Source organism: Chinchilla lanigera, unplaced genomic scaffold (genome assembly GCF_000276665.1).
Source record: "Chinchilla lanigera isolate Chin_1 unplaced genomic scaffold, ChiLan1.0 scaffold00005, whole genome shotgun sequence".
NCBI lineage: Eukaryota > Metazoa > Chordata > Mammalia > Rodentia > Chinchillidae > Chinchilla > Chinchilla lanigera.
In genome coordinates this window covers 42303517-42319787 of record NW_004955406.1, presented here as the reverse complement: position 1 = coordinate 42319787, position 16271 = coordinate 42303517, and the positions used below count along the sequence as shown (strand labels likewise).

At 45.5% G+C, this 16271-nt stretch overlaps 1 protein-coding gene across 1 annotated transcript; it reads left to right on the top strand.

Moving 5' to 3' along the window:
- Positions 1–7532: 7532 nt before the first annotated feature.
- Il10 (interleukin 10) lies at positions 7533–11999 on the top strand. The gene is made up of 5 exons (XM_005375404.2): positions 7533–7804; positions 8667–8726; positions 9007–9159; positions 10129–10194; positions 11206–11999. The coding sequence occupies exons 1-5, from the start codon at positions 7640–7642 to the stop codon at positions 11296–11298; spliced, it is 537 nt and encodes a 178-aa protein (XP_005375461.1). The 5' UTR covers positions 7533–7639; the 3' UTR covers positions 11299–11999.
- Positions 12000–16271: the final 4272 nt, after the last annotated feature.

Below are 16271 nucleotides of genomic sequence, written 5' to 3'. Positions count from 1 at the left end.
GGTGCCCAGGGGTGGGTCCCCTACCCCATTTGGACCATTCATTGTCACTCATCCTTACCCAGAAATTTTTTTGAAACCCTTAAGAGATTTCTCAAAGGGCGGCCGTCTCTTTTCCAAATACTGTGTCTCTGCGAGGCTGGCTTTTCTTCAACTACTCTAAGCAAAACAGTGGACTAAATGTAGGAGTATATGTGCGAATCCAGCTTCTATCAAACCAGATAAGCGATCTAAAAACAAATGTAAAACACTGCCATCTTCTCAATAAATGTGCTTTGGTTTAGAAACTAGTATCTCATTTGAAAATATATTTTGTATGTTAACAAGAAATGGGTTTATTATTGCTTATGACTTTGAAATGATGTCATAAATAGGTGTTGTTAAATGTCTCAGTTTTCGTTTCTAATATGATAAATATAGGTGGGTGCAGCCCACATAAGTAAAAGCTTTTTGAGAGATCTTTAATAATTACTAAGAGTGTGAGAGGATACTGCATCCAAATGGTTTGTACGCAGCCTCCTTAGGGACCTAGCTCAGTGATGAGCACAACTGCACATACCCACTCCCTTTTCCAGCTCCCTTGGCTTGGGACCTAAGATAGACACTGTAAATGACACAGTGACAGTAGAAGCAGAGGCATGGATCTGGATGGGAGGTGCACTCAGGTGTAATACAGTTGTTCACCCAAAGCACACCAAACACACGTGGAGTGTGGTCAAGGTCAAAGACAAGCAGAAGATTGTTGAAGATTTAGAGTCCCTGGCATGTTTGAGAGATAAAGATCCCAACAGGCAAGGTGGAGGGAAGTACTCAGCTTTCTATAAGGTTCTGTAGGGAGTTAGAGTCATAGAGGTCCTGTAGGGAGCCTTCTTACAGGGAGAAGGCTCGTGAACTGTGCTTTTGACACAACTGCAGGAAGGTATCAAGGTCAAGTTACAGTAAAAACATTCTGTCCGGAAATACTCTACAGCTTGACTATTTCCCTTAGACAAAAATATTGAAGCAGCCCTCACCCCCAACCCAGTTCCTAAACAGAAGGCTAAGCACCCTGAGCCATAATTGAGTCATAATCATTTGGGGGAAGGAAACATTTTCACAGACTTTTGACTTCTCCTCACCACTGCAAGCCCACGTGCTGCACACATCCTAGACAACTCCCCAACCCACCCCAGCTTTTTGTGCAACCTCAGATATTCAGACCGACTTGATACTTTTGAAGTCAAGGATTTAAGTGCAGATTTGAGAGAGGGGATGGGTTCAGATTCCACCTCTGCTGTGAGGAACTGGGGAAGTCATTTTCTCCCCCTGGCTTTGGTTTACCCACCTGTAAAATAGGAGTATGGATGGATCATGTCTAAAGCTTCTCCTCTGGCATCCTAGAAATAAGAATTTGTTTAAATTCCACCAATCATAGGGATTTCACATCTGCATGGGCAAGCATTAATTAGTAGCCAGGTCAATTTTTTTAATAGAAAAGCTACCATGGGAATAAGCATATAGTTTATGAAGTTAGCTGTCTCCCCAAAAGGATTCATCCTCCACTATACATGAGGTGGAACACCAACAGATGTGGGGCTGCAGTCAGTTTAGGAAGCATATGCCCAACTCATTCAGTCAGCCAACAGATATTTAGTGAGAAGCCTGGACATGCCCATAACTCTGTTATGTAATAATCAAACAAGGATGATTAGACCAGATGCAGGCCTGCCTTTGTGCTGCTTGCGATAATCAGAGAGACAGAAAATAATCAAGTGGCCACATGTGCAATTGTAAACTGACATAACTACCATATAAGAAAGTAGCAAGATCCAGGAATAGTGGCACACATCTGTAATATAAGCATTCTGGGTGGCTGAGACAGGAGGATCACAAATTCATACCCAGGCTGGACAACATAATGACTTATCAAGACCTTTTCTGAAAATAAAAAGGGGTAGGGGTATAGATCAGAGCAAAAGCCTGGGTTTCATCCCCAGTACCACAAGAGAGAAAAGAAGACAGGAGGGAGAGAGGGAGGGAGGAAAGGAGAGAGACATGGAAGGATGGAGGGAGGGAGGGAAAAAGAAAAGGAAGGAAGGTAGGAAGGAAGGAAGGACAGATGGACAGAAGGAAGGGAGGAAGGAAAGAAGGAGCAGGGAGGGAGGCAGAAGGAAAATGAACAAGGTTATCTGAAATCTATGGTTATCTCCTATCTATGATAGGCCTAGGAGGCCTGACCTGGACTGAGGAATCAGTGAAAATTCATCTGAGGAAGTTGCATCTGAGCTGAAAGCCGAAGGGCAAAGAGCGGAGCAAAAGAGGAGAATGACCTGTACAAAGGCCCTGTGGTAGTAGAGAGAAAGCATGAGTCACTTGAAGAAGAAAGAAACAACACCATTGAGGCTAGATTTTAAAGGGAAGTGGAGAGGGCTGGGGGTTAAAGCAGAAGCAATTGGCAGGGTCAGATGATAAAAGGCCTCCTAAACAGTATTCAGAAGGAAACTGGGAAGCTATTCAAAGGACAAGGGTAGCCAGATTTGTGTTCAGAAATGCTCACTCTGACTGCAGCATGGAGGAGAGTAGAGAATGGATGTTAGAAGACCAACTAATATTTTTTAGCCCACAGGAGATGAGACAGAAGTTTGAAGCAGTCATTGCTGGTGAAGACAGAAATTGCTAGCAGTGGGTACACAGAAGAAACCTTCGTGGAGAAAAATCTGGGGCACCTGGTGATAGATCTGACAATTTGACATAGACTGGCAGAGAGAAACAATAAATTATTTCTAGAGTTAGATGACGGTCCCATGTCCTGAACACTGGATGAAGGGGAGACCAAGCAGAGATGATGATGACTTTAGTCTCAGATCCAAACTCACCGAGGTAAATGAGGGGCCCAGTGCAAACTGAAGATGGTGCAGGGCACTTAGGTCAACAATTATTAAGAATTTCAAGACAGAGCAGAGCAAGGGTAGGGCCTTTCTAACCACAGGAGCCCGTGTGACTGCAAAGGTCCCTGGTCCATGAAGCCAGCCCTGCTGGAGCACGTCAGACTGAGTGCCAGCCTGAGGCAGGGAAGCACTTCCGCTGAAGTTGGAGAGTTCGTTGGCACCATAGGTTCAGGTGCCCAGAGTGACCCCACATGGCCACAGAGACAGCAGAAACAGCTGCATCTGCTGGGCGGCCAGCAGCAATACCTAGTGTCCAGGGCCCTGAGAGGCTAAATTCCTCGTCCAAGAAGTTACAGAGCACAGTGTTCATCCCCCGAGGAAAATCCAAATTGCTTGATTTGATGCCACAGTTGCACAAAGGGGAATTCCGCATTGGCTGTCGGAAGATCAGCCCTTCCGCTGTGGTTTGCAGCGTCTGACAGCCACCTTGGAAGAGGACCTGATCCAGTTTGCACAACCCTTGCTTGATTTGGCCTAGGGGCTTTCTCCAACTCAGGCTCCTCTCAAACTTCTGATGTACCATGCCTTTCTGAAGTACCCCAGACACCAGGCCAAAGCCAGAGGAGCCTAAAGGAGGATGCCACCCTCAGTTCCCTCTCCCCAGGCCCTCACCCAGCCACACTTCCTATATGTGATGCCCATGGGGTCTGTTGTAGCAAACCCCCCAAGAAATCCAGGGAACTAAGGAAGGTTATTCAAGACATTACTTTACACACTAAATGTCCTGGATAAGAAGAAATGAAACTCCAATTATCAGGCTTTGAAAAATACCTACTGATGTCAAAAGAAGCTGAGCCTCCAAAAGATCCTGCATCAGCACAGCTGTCTCCTTTCCCCAGGTAGACACAATCCCACACTCCCAACTTCTCTGCCTACATCACTGACCTGCCTGCTCCCTGCACTGACCCCATTCCTGGGCAAGCTGGCTGAACCCGGAGTCCTACAAGCCTGGATTCCTTAGCCTTCACTTTGTAGCTCCACTGCCGCCTCACAGGACTCCCAGCCTGTTCCCCACCCTGGGAACCAAGACGCAGAACTGAAGGGAGGCTCAGGACAACCATACCAAGAGGGCTGCCATTTTGCCAAGTATAAAGGTGGATTTCTTGTAAGATCTTCTGCACTATAAATAAGATCCTCTAAAATCCATTCCTACCATCCACACACGTGCGCGTGCACACGCACACACACACGTTTTAGCTGCCTGATTCCTTTGCAGCTAAAATGGTGAAACTTACTGGGTGGAGCCTCCAAACAGATTATTAGGATTTCCTGGGCTGATGTACCTTTGGACTTAGACCTCACCCCCTCCCTTCTCTCTGACATCTTGAGGGCTGAGGGAACAGGAAGGAAGAAAACACAGGCCCTGGATAATATATGCATAAGATACAGCCCAAGATTGCCAGCTGCCAGACTTCTCTCCCTTTTCCCTTTTTAAAGCCATGCTTAGTAAGATTTTCTCCCATTTATAGCTGAAGTCAGATATCAGGGAATATTTTAGAACAGGGACAGAAGAAGAGCTTCCACTCTCATAACCTTCTTCTGATTTCCCCATGGGTTTCCACTGGAAAGTTTCATTAATATTCAATTTAATAAGCATTTACTAGACATCTGCAAGTCATCTGAACTAGAGGTCAAACTGGACTCAAGCCGTTTGCTCCCAAGGACTTCACAATCTGATGAGCAGTAGCTGTGTCTTCTTGAACTCACAGGAACAAATGGCACCAGATGAACCCCCGTCCATCCACAGATGCCTGTCCCTCACTTCCTTCCCACATAGCTCCTCCCTTCGACTGACACCCAAACTCAAGCCCCTAACATGCAATTGTTGGCACGTGTGTCTCTTGGACGTGGCCTACAGGCTTGGTTGAGACTTTTCCCAGAGCACTCCAGCAGACTTTTCAGATTAACAGATCTGCTCGCAGCCTGAGATACAGGTGTTATCTGTGTTAGCACACAGCCCTAGAACACACAAGTTACCTGTCTCTCTTGTTTTGTCTTGTTTTATAGACACACATGGTCTTCACTTTTCTCAAGTGTGTTTAACCTGTCTCTTGGTGTCAATACTAGGAGATATGTTATAGAGGAGATAGCATCTCCACTGGTAAAATAAGGACTTGCATCCAGGAACTTTCCTGCAGATATGTCTGACCATTTAGATTTTAAAATTCTAAGATGATAATATTCAGTGGGGGAAAAGATCAACTACTTGAAAACGGCAAATTAATCTCATGGCAGATTAAGAAGTCAGATCCTAAATTAACCCTACTTAGTGAGTTATGAATTAAAGAAATATGGAAATTGCTTTTACCCTCCTCCCTTCTCCTTGCCATTGATATATATGTAAAATTGAGTGTGTTTACATGCATACCTTGAATTATAAGAAGGAAATGTAAGAAGTGCTGTCTGTCTCCCTGAGGGTCTTGCCTGTGCCCAGCACCAGCCTCTCTGATGGTCCAGTCTGCAGCCCCAGTCCAGGCTCACACAGCACTCTGTTACGCAAATCCTAAATACAGTTGGCACCTTCTTTGGGTCAAACTCAGTGCTGGTTGCCAGGTACTCAAGGATTAATAAAGCAACATCCTGCTCAGGGTGCTCATCGCTGGTTGGGCAAGACAAGGAGTTCACATGGATGACAGTGAGGTAGGGCTGTAGATTTCACAGCTGGGTGAGCATGGGGCATCATAGGGAACCCATGGAGAGGACCCACCTGCCCGGATCAGGGAGGACCTCACAGCCTCACCTGGGATTCAGAGCCTGGCCTAATGATCTGCAGTGCTGCGTCTATCCAAGAACACCCAGCTACTGTCAGGTACAGATGACAGAGCCCAGGAAGCCAGGAGTCGAGGGGGAAAGAGAAAGAAGAGGTGGGAATCCCAGCCCTGGGGTTATCTCTGGTTACTGGCTACAGAATTCAGCCCAGCATGAATCTGGCAGGAGCAGCGATTCTGGTTTTAGCCCCATTCCAGTTTCTGAAAGACTTTTTTTCCCTTGACAACTGCTTTGCACCAACACTACCCACAGCACTGGGAGGAGAGGCCACAGTCTCCAGTTCCTGATCTACAAGGCACTGCAGCAGGTAAGTTCAAAGAGGGACCTTGACCCTCTTCCCTTTCCCTCCTGCTCACTCTAGACTGGCTGGACCCAGGATGTCACTCCCTATCCTTGCTCTGGCATAACAGTCTCCTCCAAAGTCAGGCTCAGTGCCAGCAGAGATGCTCAGTGCCATCCAGGAAGGTGAGGAAATCACACTGTGAGCTGCATTCCTCCTGGGTCCACTTACTGCTTAAGCACAAAGCCCCCTGGCAGGCAAGAGGACAGGTATCATTGCCCCTGTGGGCCAGATGGAAAACAATGCAGCGAGGACAAGTGACTTGCTCTGCGTGCAAACTGGCAAAGCCAGGGCAGAGCCCCAGTGGTTCTCTAACTTGGGGTGGTGGGAGAGGACCCTGCGGCGGCAACGGGGAGGGAGGAGGGCTGGGAACAATCAAAGAGCCCCAGAAACTTTCTCAGTATCTGCACAAGTCCTGTGCTCCCGGGCCCGGTGCTCACTGACTGAAGGTAAGTGACACTCCTCCGCCCTAACCCCACATGGAGGCCCACCTGGCCCACACATGCACCATGCAAACCTGAGGCTGCACTCTGAGGGCTTCTTTGGGAAGAGGAGAGGGACAGAGAAGAGGAAAGAAAAGGCCCTTCCACCCAGCATTCGGGGAATCCTGGCTGCGTTTCCTTATTATTTCTACTTCATCCTCCTTAACTCTCAAGCTGTAGGCTCCAGCCATAAAAGTTGAAGAAACCCGAAGTCCCATTTCATTCACCCACTGGGACTGTGAAGAGCAGGGCACTGCCCCCCGCTTGGTAGCCAGGTCACGTAACATCTCCAAGCCTCAGTTTGATCCCTACAAAGTTGAGTTGCTACTTCCCAACTGCCCAGGCTGGGAACTGCAAGGAGGTCAGGGGCCTAGAAGGAGCTTGAGCCCATCTCTGACCCTGACTGTTCTGTAGGGAGCCAGTTTCTTCAAGGGACAGTCCTGAACAGAAAATGAAAGAACTAGAAGGGAACCTTGAAGATATTTAACCCACCCTTCATTTCACCTTGGGGAAACTGTGTCCCAGAGAGCTAAGGTGACTTTCCAAGTCAGCAAGGAGAAGTCTTGGGTACTCAACAGAGGTCGAGGGGAGACCTAGTGATTTCTCAATCCTAGTACATTCTGGGATGGCCAGTTTGTCCACGTCACTGTGACCTAGGAGCGCGCGAATGGAACTTACAGCTGTGGGCTTCTGCGCACAGACAGCTGTACTCCCCAGGAAATCAACTTTTTTTTAAGTTGAGAAGCTGAAAAAGTTATTTAAAAAAAAGAGAGGTATAGCCCATTCTAAAAATAGCTATAATAATGCAGAAGTTCATTTTTTGAGTCCTTTTGCTTACGATGCAAAAATTTTAAAATTTAAGTTCAACGAATGCAAAATTGGAGAGGTCTAGGGCAGGGAGGAGCTTGAGTAAAAACACACACACACACACACACACACAAAAAAAAAAAAAAAAAAAAAACAACCTTGCCAGGAAATCTTAAGTCTGTGGCTTCATCAATGGGGAGGCCTCACTGAGCCACAATATAAAAGGGGGACACGAGAGGGACGGTCTATACACCAGGGGCTTGCTCTTGCAAAACCAAACCACAAGGCAGCCTCGCAGAAGGAGGCAGAGTTCCGTCATGCCCAGCTCAGCGCTGCTATATTGCCTGGTCTTACTGGCTGGGCTTGGGGCCGGCCAAGGCATGGGCACCCAGTCTGAGGACAGCTGTGCCCACTTTCCAGCTGGCCTGCCCCACATGCTCCGCGAGCTCCGAGCTGCCTTCGGCAGGGTGAAGACTTTCTTTGTGAGTATCGTGCCCTCATGCTCTTTCTTCCTTTCCGGGACTGCCAGAACTAGTCATTCTGCTGAAGCTATAAGAATCTTTCTCTGCCTCCTCCTCCTCCTCTTCCCCCTCAATCCTTACCACCCATTCCCCTCAGATTTAAATTCTTAAGAAAGGTCCATATTAAGACATAAGTTTAGTGAATTAAACTAAGCCGAGATTAGGTAGCAAATGTGCAGGAAAAGCTGCCTACAAGGTAAATGCACTGTCTCATCTATGCTCAGAAACTTTGTATAAGATTCCTTGCAGCTTGGTACTTTATTGGCTAAGAGAAATGAAGACAGGTCTGATCGGAGGGGAAGATGCTCCCCCTTATCCTGTGGCAGGAAAATATGCATTGCCTCTTCTTGGAGAGTCCCGATACCAGAAATACTGAGGTTTAGGGCAGCACCATGCATGGGGGAAACTGGCTTTGTGAGGAGCTCCCATCCCCAGAGCATTCTTAGTGCTGGAGCTGGAGGCCCACAGTGGGCAAAAAGCAAAGCAGACAGCAGGCCATGCAAAGGGGCTTAAGGACTGGAGAGCTAGCGTGGGTGGTTCCTTCAAGACTGAAATGGCTTTGCAGGAAGAAGACCGGGACTGAATCAGGCTTCTGCCTTCCCATCCAAATTGGCCAGATTTCTTAAATTACTTGATCCCAAGCAGTGGACCTGATTTAACTACTGATTGCAGCACATCTCATCCTCTTACAAGTCTCTTTCATCTCCTGGGCCAGAGCAACATGAATTACAAATCAAAAAGTATACATAAAAGGGCATCAAAAAGGCACACATTTCAGGGATTTCCCCCAAGCCTCCAGTTCACTTGCCTTTTGCTCTTGCAGCAAACGCAGGATCAGCTGGACAACGTGCTGTTAAACGAGTCATTGCTGGAGGACTTTAAGGTGAGGCTGGGAGGTTGGTGGGGGAACATGCAGCGTGATTAGGGAAGGGAGGTTGCTGCTGACTGCAGGGAGCTGGGTCTGCTTCCTTCGCTTTGAAAAGGAGAAGTGGGAATGGGAAGACCTTAACTCAGCACATTGCCCACAGCCAGGGGTTACAGAGGACTCAGTCCTTGGGAGACAGCTGGCTAAGAAGGGTTCCTGGGGACAGGGCTGTCCTCTGTGGCTGTAGCAGCTCTTCCTCACCATCACTGCCTTCCACTCCTTCCGCTCCTGTCCTCAGGGTTACCTGGGTTGCCAAGCCTTGTCAGAGATGATCCAGTTTTACCTGGCGGAGGTGATGCCAAAGGCGGAGAACCACGACCCAGATATCAAGGAGCATGTGAACTCCCTGGGAGAAAAGCTGAAGACCCTCAGGCAGCGGCTGCGGCGCTGTGTGAGTAGCAGACCAGGCCTTTCCCTTGCTATCCCCGGTATCCCATCTTCCATGCCCAGCAGGGCCAGGTACAGCCAAAAACACACACAGACCAAGGCCCTTGGGGCTGATTACAAATTCAGAAGGGTGCTGAAGTCAGATCTCTTGCTCATTTCTCTCTAAGCAAGGGTGGGGGTGGGTGCAAGGCATTTACATGTGAAGATTTGCACACAGCTTTCCTGTTATTTGTGAGTCATTTGTGGGTTATTAACTACTCCCCTCTCTTTGTGAAAGGGGCCTAGAGCGCCCTTGTCTCTGGGCCCAGGCTCTGGGCTGGGAGCTGAGGCTCCCAGGCAGAGGAGGGGACACCGTTCATCTCTTCTTGGTTTTTGGAAAGCAACACGAGGGAGAATACCCCACTGACACGATTGTCCCTGGGTTCTCAAAAGGGCCAGGGTCTCCTGTACCCAGGGTATGTCCATGAACAACTGCTCCAGATGATTTACTTCTCCATCTGAAGTGATGCTTTGCCACTGCTGGGTTGCTTCTGTTCTCACCGATATTGGAGTCAGCTGGTGTCTGCTTGTAGAACAGAGCTATGCATAAGGTTTTGTTCCCTAGCTGCCACTGTGTCTTCATTCCCCAGATGCTTAAAAATGGTCCTTGGAGATTAAGGGAAAGAGGAGACAAAGAGGCAGGAAAAGGACAGTAGGGATTCCGGGAGGGGAAGCCAAGAGCTGGATTCTCATCCAAGCCTCACCAGTTCCCTGAGTAGTTCCAAGAGAAAGACATTTAGTATCCCTGACTATTTTCTCTCTGTCATCTGAGTAGTGGTGAGGATCTGGCTGGGCTTGGTTCCCCCTAAGGGACACAGGGGTAAGCATTCTGAATGAATTTGGCCCCACTTCACGCTACCAGTTTGTCCCCCAAGTGTCATGGAAAGGAGAACCAGGATCCAGGGTCAGTAATACTTTCTCTTTTCTTGTGCAGCATCGATTTCTTCCCTGTGAAAATAAGAGCAAGGCGGTGGAGCAGGTGAAGACTGCATTTAGCAAGGTAAGCGTGCATGGTGGCAGAGCCTTGGCCCACTCCCCCGAGGGCAGAGGGTGACAGGTGTTCACTAGGCCTGTCCTGCAATGAGAGAATGTGGGAACCTGAGAAATGGCGTGACCCCCAGCCAATGAGGAGCTGCTGCCTTAGTTCTACTTGCTTTCTGCTAAGTGTCTTTGGGGGTTTCTAAATGACTGCTCTTCGCCTTTGCAGGCTTTCGGCTTGACCAGCTAGCCAACCTAAGAACGCAGTGAGCCAGGCACTGGGGAGAGTGACAAAGGAAACAGAAAGTACAGAAAGTGCTTGTTAGGAGTCCAGGCTGAACCCACACGTGCAGGAAGCTGACGCGTGCATGTGCACACACAGACCCGTCTAGGTTCAGTCTGGACTCCCCCAAACTCAGAATGAGCAGGAAGCAGAATTCTCACTTACCTAGAGTTAGTTCAGTTCATTTTCCATCTGCCCCTCGCATCTCCAAAGGTGCCTGAGAATACTAACTCCCAAAGCAAATGGGGTTTTGCACTACCAACTGCCTGTGAACATCTGGTACCTAATTTCCCAGAAGCCATGCGGCTTATGTCCGTTTCATGGTTCAGGGACAGAGACTGACTGGGCAGGCTCCAACATCATGGGGCAGGAATCCCCTTACAGTGGGCCAGAGTGGCAGGGCAGGGTCTACTCAGACTGTTGGGAAAGCATAAACACAAAAAAGACTCCCTGTCCTGCTTTCAAACTGCTTCCTCCAATATCTTTTCATCAAATTCTGCATAAGCACCAAGTGAACACATGACCTTTAAAAATGTTGAAATGGCACATTTAGAAGGTGATAGCGTACAGACTGAATGTTCCTCCTTCTGCTCACTGGTTGCGCTTAAAGCTGTGGGGAGCTGAAGGTCAAGGCACACCCTTTGGTATATACTTGGGTTTCCATGATTTACTTCCAGTGTAAGGGAGCAAGAGTAGTCCCTTGGTCCTCTGATAGAGTTCTGACCATGTGTTTCTTATTTCCCTGCACAGCTCCAAGAGAAAGGTGTCTACAAAGCCATGAGTGAGTTTGACATCTTCATCAACTACATAGAAGCCTACATGACAATGAAGATAACAAACTAAAACCCCAAGGATGGCAACTCTATTGGACTCTCGGTCAGAAATTGAAGATCAAAATCTGATCCAGGATTCTGAGCTACCTGAACTAGCTCCTTGGAAAACCCCACTGTACCTCTGTCCTAGAATATTTATTACTCATTCCTATTTATTTACTGAGCTTCTCTGTGAATTGTTTAGAAAGAAGCCCAATATTATAATTTTTTCAATATTTATTATTTTCACCTATTTTAAGCTGTTTCCATAGGGTAACACACTATGGTACTTGAGTGTTTTAATAGAAATTTTAATTTATATAAGGGAAAAAAATGTTCCTTGGGGAGCCAACTAAAACTTCCACTCCAAGCAGGACCATACTTTCTAGCCTGCTTGGTGAGCTATTTCCCATAACCTCCCTCTAATTTCTCTTGTGTCTGGGCATGGAGCTCTCGGAGTGCTGCAGACTTGCTCCCTCTTAGGAAGAGAAACCAGAGAGCGCCTTTGAGGATTAACTCTCCAGCAGCTCAGAGGGATTCCCCTGACCTCATCCTCCAACCACTTCATTCTTCAAAGCTGTGGCTCAAGTGTTATTTATAATAGCCTAAAGTTGGTTCTAATAGAACTCATTTTTAACAAGAAGTAATTCAGTTCCTCTGGGAATGGTACATTGTTTGTCTGTCTTCATAGCAGATTTTAATTTTGAAAAAAATAAATGGACTTTTATCCAACTCATGTTGTGTGTCATTGACTCCCATCTGACTAAAAGTGTCCCCTCAAAGCTTCCAGTAGACTGAAGAGAGTGGGAAAATGTATTTTGCATTCCAGAGAAAGAAAGCCAGAACCTCTCCAGGAGACAGGGGAGGCTCCAAACCTGATCAGGATTGTTATTTTCAAAGCCAAAAGTGAACACTACCGTGGTTTCCCCACAACTCCATCCTTTAAGACACAACACTAATTCCTTAAAGATCATGCTAACTTTTTTTAGGCAGCTAAATTGCCCAGGATGGGCTCAAACTTGTGTCCCTTCTGCCTCAACCTCTCAGAGTTCTGGGATTGTGGGTGTGTGCCCCTTCTCCTGGCTGATCATGTTAATTTTTAAGATTACTAAAGGTGATTCTGTACATGCAAAACTCAGAAAGCTGGAGAAGGAACATGTTTTACTGTTTGTTTGTTTGGGGGATTTTTTGTTTGTTTTTATTTTGTTTTTATTTCTTTGAGCTCAAAAGATCCAGAGCATGAATGTGGTTTTGCCTAGGTTATCCTGATGATCTAGCATGGCTTCTAGCACTAGGAGAAGGTCCCACTGAACAAAGATGGTTGCTATTGGTAATCACAACCAAAATCTCCTACCAAGTCCTCTTTGAGCTGAGATCAGAGGCATCAGGACCAAATCCAAGAGAACAGAATACAGACAAATTGGTCCATGCAATAGGGTACACAAGGACCCAAGCAGCCACTCTTATTGTCCTCTCCCTGAGCCACCAGACTAATAAGACTGGCTTCTGACTGCGGTCTGTTGAGGGGAGCATGGTCGCTGGGGAAGCCCTACACAGACCCCATGATGTGGAGGGGAGGAGGGACGGAATGGGCTGAGTAAACACCTATCCCTCTCACACTGCGCCCCGGCAGTACCGGCCTGGAGCGGGTGGGAGCAGACCAGTTGTGGTCATTTTTTCAGTAAAACCTGACTCACTTCGATTAAAGTAACCATAGGAAGGAAGTGGGAAGCATCAAAGCTGAAATTCTGAGATGAAAGCTTAAGGTTAAGAATGGAGGCTTAATTCAGAAGATGAGGAGGAAGGGACGGAAGCTCCCCGTCTTCGAGTAACTGAAAAGGTTATAAGTCTCTCAGCCTGGCGGGCTCGCTGCCAGGCAATGCATACTAATGCCCGTGGGAGGGCAGTGACTCCCTCAAGGGGTGTGGGCATCTCAAACAGAAACATCTGGAAAATCTACACGGCCAATGCTAAAAACAGCTGCAACTTACTGAGCACGTGCCCTGAGATTGTAGGTATATGTTCATGTGTAGGCACATACTAAGTATATGTTTATCAGGCACAGTATATGATACTATTCTTGCTATTTCCTACAATAGGAATTATTCTTTTATTAGTAAGCTCAGAAACATGAGAGTATTTTTCAGGATTACTTTTGTTTTATTTCATTCAATGATCTAACATTCTATAAATCAGTTTGAAGTTCAAGTTTTTTGAACTACTATATGAATCCAACTCTTCAAACCCTATGAGGTGATCACAGATTAATCTCAAGGAAAACCTCAGTTCCATACTGCTTATCAGCTGTTTCTGTGTATCAGTGTATTGAGGACCATCCTATATAATTTTGGGGGGAAATCATTTCATAATTACATTGTGATTAGGGCTTGTCCAAAGCTAGTATCTTGCAGTGGGAGGTGACTATGGTACGCGGGAACATAACTGTGTACCTCTGGCCATAGCTGAGATCTCAATCTGTGACACCCCAGGGCAAGACTGCATCAGCTGAAGACATCTTGGTTCCTTGAGAAGGGAGTAGTAATAAAAAAAGGTTTCACCCGGGGGAAAGGACAAACTCTCTGGTCACCTGCCATCTCTCCCCACCATCCTCATCAACATAAAGATCCTTGCAGCATAAGACTACCCCTGCCCTCTGAGTCATCTGATAACCCCCTCACCATTTTCCTCAATCAATAAACATCATGGTTCTGGCTGCCTTGTGGCCTTTTGTTCCCAGTGAACAACTGGTCAACCCAGTTCCCTGCTGCATCACCATTTTGACTCTTGTTCTTTCTTTTTGCTGTGTGTCAGCACCTGGCCGGAGATTAGGGCCCACTGCAGGGGTCCCCAGTAGCAGTATTTCAGTAGAATGTTATTTATGTTCATAATAACAAGAATATTAACTAAGGTTACCTGCCAATTACCTTACTAAGTCCTTGGTATACATTAGCTCACTTATTATAATGTAAAATTAAGTGATATTAATTATAAATATCTCCATATAATGAAAATAATTTATATAATTTACCTTTGACCAGCTAGCAAATGGCAGTTCCTGATCCTAATGACCATACTAAACTTTTATGTGACTAAATTACTACATCATCTGCTTTTCTAATATTTTTCTATTATATCTGATTAAAAATTAATGGTGACACATGCCTGTAGTTCCAGCTACTCAGGAGGCTGGGGAACAAGGATCTCTTGAGCCCAGGAGTTTTTGATCAGCCTAGGCAATGAAGTGAAACTCTGTCCCAATTTTTAAAAAAAGAAAGAAAGAAAAAATGAGATGTGGATTTTAGTAGATGGTCTGTCCACTTTCTTTGTTTTACTTTGCATATCTACTTCTATTTGCCTCACGATATTTTGTTCATTTCTCTCAAATCCTTCAACCCATCAGATTTTCAGAAGCACAGAAAGCATTGATATTGCTTGGCCATAGGATACATAGAGGATGGAGAACTGAGTACAGCAGAAGACCCCTTCCCCCTTTTGAATTAACTGTCTGTGGCTGACTCCCAAATTCAGCTGCTGAAAACAACAAACTTGCTATCTAACAATTTTTCCTCCAGTGAATTCCAAAACTGCAGATCCTGGAAAGAAACCATGTTCAAAAACACACAGAATTTTTTTGGACTCATTTAGCTTTTTCTTCAATTTTTAGGGAAGGTTTAGCTTGCTTTTCCTTTTCTTTTTTCTATTTAATATTTCTGTTGTTTTCTTCTTTTTTATTTTATTCTCTGTTTTTTCTTTCTTCTTTTTCATGTTTGTTCTTTTCTGTTACTTTTATCTAATTCTATAAATTTTCTTTCATTCTTCAGTAGAATCCTTTATCTCACTTCTCTTTTCCTTCTCACCTTTTTTTGTTATTTTTCAAATTTTACTTCATTTTTCTTTCTTCACCCTATCTTTACCAGTATTACTATTAAGCTTTATCAATCTTTAGATAGCTAGCTAACTCTGTACTGTTATTGTTGAATTCTTTTCTATGGTTAATAGTGGTTTAGTTGTTGCACTTAGTAGATATTTACTGTATGTCAATATTTGGTTTGTTTTTATATCTGTATTGTTATTACAGATCTCTTTTCTATTATAAAGGGTGGTACAGTGGTAGCTTTTATTTATTTTTTTCTTCTTTTTTGAGACAGGGTGTTGCTGCATAGTTCAGGCTGGCCTTGAACTCACTATGTAACCCAGGCTGGCCTCAAACTCGACGCAATCTTCCTGCCTCAGCCTCCCGAGTGCTGGGATTACAGGCCTGTGCCACCACACTCAGTAGTGGTAGCTTTTATTGGTTTTTATAGTATGTTGATGTCCACTATGTCTTTGATTCTATTATTGTTATTAATTGCTACTGCCAGGGTGGAATACTACTTGTTATTAATTGGTTTTCATTATATACCAATATCTGGTTTGTCAACAATCCCGCAGCTCGCTTCCAGAGAACCTGGTGTTGGGCCAATTGTACTGCACCCTTCCTCCCCAAATTAACAGAGGTGGTCAGATCTTGGGCTAGAGGCAAAGGCCTATAGCTAGCCTCACCCACATTGTATCACTGGATAGCAGACACCAACAAAAGAGATTTACAAACTAGAGACAAAGTCTTTCCACCATAATTGACCTGCAACCCTCAGAAGAACAACAAATAAAGCATAAGAAAACAAGGCAACAAAATGCTTTCAAAACTCCTAGCTCCCCCAAAGCTAATCAAGGGGGTATGGATGGGGAGGAAATCAAAAGCTAAAGAGCTAAATTATATGAAATGATAAAAGATGAGACAAAAAAGATCAATAATGTGCTCAGTAAGTTCAAGGATGATGTAACTAAATTGATAATGGACTTAATAAACAAAATTGATAGTGAGCTTACAGCAAACACTAAGAAAAAGCTAGCTGAGCCACATAAAATGATTCAAAACAGCCATGATCAGTTAACAAAGAATTAGAGTCTGTGAAAAGGTACCAGACAGAAACCCAGGGGATAGAAAATTCTATTAAAAGTATG

What these genes read in the sequence shown, in the direction of transcription:
- Il10 (XM_005375404.2), top strand. Translation starts at nt 7,640, where the DNA reads ATGCCCAGCTCAGCGCTGCTATATTGCCTGGTCTTACTGGCTGGGCTT. An exon ending in CATTGCTGGAGGACTTTAAG is followed by an intron (nt 8,727 to 9,006) that starts GTGAGGCTGGGA and finishes TCCTGTCCTCAG; the next exon opens with GGTTACCTGGGTTGCCAAGC. An exon ending in TGAAGACTGCATTTAGCAAG is followed by an intron (nt 10,195 to 11,205) that starts GTAAGCGTGCAT and finishes TTCCCTGCACAG; the next exon opens with CTCCAAGAGAAAGGTGTCTA.